Here is a 6,699-nt window from a genome sequence, read left to right as displayed (position 1 = left end):
TCCAGCCCGGGCTCGTCACATGTGGTTGCCGCAAGCCCTCCGGACTCTCCTTCGTCGAATCCTCCGGCTGCACCGTTCTCAAGTCCGCCGGCCTCCGCTCACTCTAGCCCGCCGTGTGTGACGCTGTGTCAGCAAGGCAGGGCATAGAGGAGAAACAATAATGTACAATATGTGGAAAATAATGTGTTTTTTGAACCTTAAATCGCATAAACGCATTTCATTACACCAAATACACAAAATAATGTTCTTTTTAGCAACATCATATGACCCCTTTAAGCAAATAATAATAATAATAATAATCGTCAGGGATCCCCAGACCAATACAATTAGTGTGCCTCCTGTTTTAAAACCCACGAGCTGCCACTGTATATATATAACAAAGAGTGTCATCCACAAAAATGCTTAATATATACTTTATATTTTTATTTTTGTAGAAAAAAAAACGTTGGAAAACAAGACTGACACGGCAATAAAAATAATAGTAATATTAACTTTAAATTTTATACCAACATATGTAACTCTCAATGTGCACCAAACAATAAAAGTATACAGAATCATGTCAAAATAGTAACACATGACCTCTTTAAGCATGAGATGCCATACAACCTCTTACTGTCCAAAGTGTAACTTTCAAATTCAAGGTTTTGGAGTCTAAAGAAAGAATTAGTATTTAAAAGATAGCTCTTACTGCTCTGGTCTGAATTGTTCAACGCATTTCACTCGAAATGGAACAACTGTAGATTACCAAAAAAAAAGTATTTAGCATTTGCTTTTAGAGCACAGTTAAACACACTGATATGAACTGTCTATTTGAATAACGGGTGAGAAATGCAAAGAAGTGGCCCAAGAACTTTGCTGCACAGATGTGGGATCTTGGCCGGTGCTCTGGGGGAATTTCAAAGCTCCACATGCATTAAGTGCTTGTTCAGTACTGACGCTCGTGCTCCACTGTCCTTCTGTGCTCTTTGTTAAGCCTTGAAAAGCCTGATATCCTTCATCACTTGGTGTGATGCTGCCACCAGGCATAAAAGGATAGAGTGGATTTGTGCAGGTGATAAGATTCATCATGATACACTTCTCATCAGCACCAACATCATCTGAAAGGTTCACACAAACATCTGCATCATTTCCCTTTTCCAAAACACTGAAGCCCTACCATTTCTTATCCTCATGAAGGTCGAGTGTTGGAATCTCTACATGGATTGGGGAGAACTTCATAACAGATGGAGGCAAAATATGACCCTGTTAAACATGAGAGAAAAAATAAGGGATGTATTTTGATCCATATTATAATGACTTTTTAACATTATTGATGGTTATGGCAGGATTTTTCTCCCACCTTCTCCTCTCCAAGATTGGCATCTATTTTTGGCTTGGAGATTTTGTCCCACCAATTCATCTTCATTCTGTAAGGAAGAAGCAAAGTGTGTCAGAACTGAATTTGTCAAGGATGCGTGAAGGAATAGCAAAAATGTAAGAAGTTTTGTTATCGAATGATGGAAAAACACAACAGACAACTCACCTCAAAATGCAGATGAAGATAACACAAATGATGATGATTAAACCAACACAGAGAGGTGGAATCACCATTTTGGCTATTTCATCTGGGGATAAAGCTGTAGAACATGTATAAATTGATCTGGATTATCTAAGACTATTAACACAGATGCATTAATGACTTTGAGACAAATATAGATAGACTTACATGTGGTGAACTCAACTGGTGCGCTCTGGTCACTAGATATACTATGATCATTATAGTCTGTGCTTATTGTTGCTGTCAGAATGTAGTTGGTATTTGGCTGGAGATTTTTGCCCATAATTTCAAAGGATACCACAGTGTTCGGCACCGTCTTGGATATCTGTATGAACATATATATATAGCCTATATATAGTAGGGGTGAAACAGTACACAAACATGATGGTTCAGTACGTAGGCCTACCTCAGTTTTGATGTCACGGTTCGGTATGGTTTCGGTACAGCAGGAGGAAAAAATACTAAATACACACACACATATATATATATATATATATATATATTAATTAATCAATGTTTCAAAAATTTTAAACGTCAGAACTGAGGTGTTTATACAGTGATCTGTCACGCTAAATCAAAGAGCGCCAAAACGGCATTTGTTGTCTGAATTTCCTGAAAAATTTTTATGATTTGTTCGGTGCACATGCGTACCGAACCGAAAGACCCGTACCGAAAATTTTCTGTACGAATACATGTACCGTTACACCCCTAATATATATGTGTGTGACTGGAGCACAAAAGCAGTCATAAGTAGCACGGGTATATTTGTAGCAATAACCAACAATGCACTGTATGGGTCAAAATTATCGATTTTTCTTTTATGCCAAAAATCATTAGGATATTAAGTAAAGATCATGTTCCACGAAGATATTTTGTAAATTTCCTACTGTAAATATATCTAAACTTAATTTTTGATTAGTAATATGCATTGCTAAGGACTTCATTTGGGCCCAATCCTAATTCTATTTTATACCCCTTCCCCTTGTCCCTTGAAACAGAGTGTCAAGGGGTAGGTGTGAAAATATTCCTCTAAGAATTGGGACACCACTACTATGCTGTCACACGTCATCATACGTCGTCTAGACTCTAGCTCCTACAATACACACCTATTGGTGTGCTGGTGTGCATTAGAGCCTTTAATTACCATTCTATGTTAATGCGCTGCTTACTGACACACACAGTGTGCATATATACTGTATATGGACAATGCGCCATAACTATACTGCCAGAATCATCAAGGAGTGGTTCAAGGAACATGATGGTGAATTTCTGTTAATAACTTGGCCTCTAAATTCACCTGACATGAACCCATTTGAAAAGCGGGTTCAGGCTACATCACCACCACCCCTCAATGTTCAGGAACTGGAGGACCTGTTGACATTATGGTACCAGATACCCCAAGAGATCTATCTTTTGAGGGCTTAATTATATTTTAGTTATTAGATAGGTGGTCATAACATAACGGTTTATCAGTGTGTGTACATTTTATATATAATAAAATAATATTTATTAATTATAACAGTGTTTCCCAACCTTTTTTTAGTCGCGCCACACAGCAAAATCCCCAGTGTCAAATTAACACAGCTGGGTGTCTATATGTGTCCACACTACAGAGTGTTATAAGTAACACTGAAGCAGTGTTAAAGTTAATGAGGTAATTAAGAGATTCTTTGAGTGATGATTGACCATTATTGAAGACACCTGATGTTAACAAGCAGAATTACCAAAGAAGAAAATCACAATTTTGTAAGTCACCATTATAGTGGTCAGTGTTTAATTTAGCTTATATTTTTATTATTTATAACTGAATTATAACAGCCATCAGATGGTGATGATTGTGTTTTGACATCAGTGTTAATTTCGTTGACGAATAATTTTCGTCATAATTGTCGTCAGCGACATTTTTTTCACCGACGATAACGAACTAAAACTTTTTGAATGACAAAAGCTATGACGTAAATCTACTGACATTTTCGTCAACGAATAAAAACGAGATGAAGATGTTAGGGAGGGACGATTTGGGAAGACATTCATTCAGAACGAATCTGCTGCGTGGTTCGGACTCGGAGGTTAGATGCGTACATATGAACCGGCGGGACATAAGCTAACATACACTTGCTGCACGTCGCATAAAACGTTAAAAAATGTCAATATGTTGGAGTAAGAGAAGAGCAGACATATGGATAAATCTGACGACGCAAGAGAGAACTCAATTTGGTCCGGTTTTCAGAGCGCAGACACTGAAGCATACACACACAGAGAGCGCGTCTCGCAGCACGCGAGTACTCTTTCACGTCGCATGAACGGAGAATTACACACAAAATGATGTTGAAATGTCAGTTTTGACGAGTATTCACGTAAACACGGTTGACTACGTCTTAAGTGAACGTAAACAGTAGGGAGAACGTGTATCAGTACATTGCATCCATTGCAGCCGTGCATTCTGTTTTAAAGGAATAGCAGCCTAATTTAGTTGCTGTTGTCCGAGTAACTGATGTTAATCAAGCAACAAAAGAAAGACAGAAAATCACGCATTGCTCTTGACTGAAAAACTTTAGTAGTCTTAAATATTAATCTAAATTTATTTATAGAAATAAATATGTCTGCTTGAAAGAATGAAGAATATGGTAAACAAGTTGCTATAAAGAATGCATAATTAGCCTATATAACCATTGGTATTTCATTAAAAAGAAGACCATGCTCTTGTTCTTTATGAGAAGTGGTTTTATTTCATTTTAACATAAAGGCATGTTGTGTGTCACCGCAGTCAAATCGGTGTCTATCATGATAAAACCTTAATATCAAACCTATATAATAAGTTTGGAAATTTTAGAGAAATGCTTAATAGATGCATTACACTGTAACTAAACCCATTAGATTTTAGCAGACTAGATTTACTGTAGATTTAGTCGACTAAAATCTTTGAGAATCACAACAATGGTGACCATCAAAAAAGCATGTTGTAGCCATATCAAAACTCATCCATGGCTCCCATCATGCATTGCTTGCGGCATGAATAAATTATGAGCAGAATTGTCTTTGTAATTTCTTTAATTCTTAAGTTTTTTCTTTTATTTGTGCTGTTTTTATGTGACTGTTTAGTAGCTTGTTTTCAGAGTTGATCTGTTTATCTGAATATGCTGTTTGTCACCGTTGTTGAGATTCATACGCTGGTTCTTGATGTCTGTGTGTGCCTAAAAGAAAGACTTTTTTGAAGGTTTTTTTGGGATCAGAACAGCTTGTAAGAAATCATTCCAAAATGTATAGAAAAAACAGCATCTTTTGTTGTGGAATCACAAGGCTGTTGCAATCAATAAATGAAACTTAACTCTGAGATTAGACTCTAAATGAGTTCAGTGATTCAGGTCAAATAAAGATTATGTTAGAACATAATCATCACCACTTCATGACTTTTGCTCTTTGCAAAAGTCTGGCTGTTATAATTCAGTTATAGCAGCCAAATAAAATGTAATATTGAAGATACAAGGGTCAAGAGCCCAACTAATGCAAACACTGAGCGGTGAACTAATTTTCGGCAGCCGGAATTTCGGTGCATCTCTTATTATTGGCGAAACCAGAAATGGATATTATACAATAGATGCTTTTTTGAACATTTTAGCAATTGCTTAATAAAACATTTGTTCCTTCCAGAAGTGTAGTAGTGAAGATCTCTGTTACAACAAACCCTTGCACTTTAATTTTGCACTCACAGTTGTCACTGTGATTACTTCTCTCAAACATACATGCATACATTTTTTGAAACCTGCAATTTAAGAGATATTCATGTCAACTGATTGCTAAATGAACAGCAATGCATTTAGTTATAGAGGAACTACAGGCCTGTACAAACACTCACATATTGAATACAGTATGTGTGATGTTGAGCTTGTATCCAGAGCAGCTTTTGAGACGGTCAGTGGAGAGACTGCATTTCATTTCTGTCTCATAGTCATTAAAACACTTCAAGTCCTCCTCTGTAGGCTCTGCAGGGATTGAAAAATAAAAGACTGGGTGAGATCTATAGTCTTTGGTGAGGTCACTATCACAGATGACCACAACAGAAGTTGCTTTGCAAAAGTAAAAATAGTTTAACAGTAAAACACTCTGTAAAAAGTATAAAGGATCCATGTGCCAAAATGAATTTTGAGGAGAGCAAGTAACAATTCATGTCTAAATAATAATTTGTGATCATATTAATGGATTTTAAATGACTAGTGGCATCTCAATAATCAGGGTTTCTCGTTTAATTTGATATATAATATTTCACAACATTTTCACCATTGGGTGCCACAAACATGAGGCTACACATAAAACAACAGTGTATAGAGTTACATTTGACACAACTGTGACACATACATACACACGCTGTTTTCAGAGTTTAGAGACTGCTTTAGCCCATCTGTTCTACACAAAAGTATGAAGCTTACCAAAACAAAATGCCTGGCAGAAGAGTGTGAGGATGATCTGACTCAGAAGAACAGTGGAAAACATTGTGACCGAGCTGTAAAACACACGCGCACACACACACACACTAAATAAATAAATACGATCTCTTTCGAAGAAATATCTTACGCTGTCATACTCTCTGTAGGCCTTTCTGACAGTTCGTTGCTCCGTTGCAAAGTATATAGTTTACAACTGAAAGATTTTCAAATTAAACATACGGGTTCACTTACAAACACATAAAATGCCCGGTTAATGCTCGGTTTAAACCCTACTCACGACAGTCTACAATAGACTTGTCTTGCTTAACCGCAATAGCATCATAGAATTTGTCCACATGTCTGGACTGAACTACAGTAACGTTAGTGTCGCAGTTCTTCAGCAGAACTGACGCCTTTTTTTGTTGCTTCCGCCCGCGTTTCGTTTTAGGCGATATAAGCGATAAGTGAGTTTGAAGGCACTTATGGGACATGAAACAGAAATTTTGACTTTCTTTTCTTTTTCTTTTTAATGTAAAGGCCTCCTTATAGCCTAACAGGTTACATGTCTACTAGTCTGTGGGATGTGAGAGGGAAAAACATTTTTATATCATGAAAGTGTATAATTGTGATATTGTTGAAAACCAGTAGAAACGTCTGATGCCATTTCAGTTGTCATGATGTCATGAAAGCTACTGTTTTTTTTTTTTTTTTACTTACATTTACATTTAGTCATTTAGC

General features: G+C 36.8%; 1 protein-coding gene across 1 annotated transcript in view; it reads right to left on the bottom strand.

Annotated features, from left to right (window-relative positions):
- LOC107703316 (uncharacterized) overlaps positions 1-6,354 on the bottom strand; it is an 11,934-nt gene extending 5,580 nt beyond the window's left edge. The window contains exons 1-9 of the mRNA XM_016505906.1: positions 6,214-6,354; positions 5,965-6,038; positions 5,394-5,520; positions 5,174-5,300; positions 1,944-1,973; positions 1,706-1,862; positions 1,523-1,616; positions 1,340-1,406; positions 1,157-1,242 (exon numbers count right to left, since the gene is read on the bottom strand). Of these exons, the coding sequence (XP_016361392.1) occupies positions 1,157-1,242; positions 1,340-1,406; positions 1,523-1,616; positions 1,706-1,862; positions 1,944-1,973; positions 5,174-5,300; positions 5,394-5,520; positions 5,965-6,038; positions 6,214-6,221 (770 nt within the window). The 5' untranslated portion in view covers positions 6,222-6,354. The remainder of the gene's footprint in view (positions 1-1,156; positions 1,243-1,339; positions 1,407-1,522; positions 1,617-1,705; positions 1,863-1,943; positions 1,974-5,173; positions 5,301-5,393; positions 5,521-5,964; positions 6,039-6,213) is intronic.
- Between the last annotated feature and the right edge of the window lie 345 nt (positions 6,355-6,699).

Source organism: Sinocyclocheilus anshuiensis, unplaced genomic scaffold, assembly GCF_001515605.1.
Source record: "Sinocyclocheilus anshuiensis isolate Anshui unplaced genomic scaffold, SAMN03320099.WGS_v1.1 scaffold58, whole genome shotgun sequence".
Lineage (NCBI taxonomy): Eukaryota > Metazoa > Chordata > Actinopteri > Cypriniformes > Cyprinidae > Sinocyclocheilus > Sinocyclocheilus anshuiensis.
The sequence above is the reverse complement of the archived record's forward strand: the minus strand, read 5'-3'. Positions and strand labels throughout refer to the sequence as shown.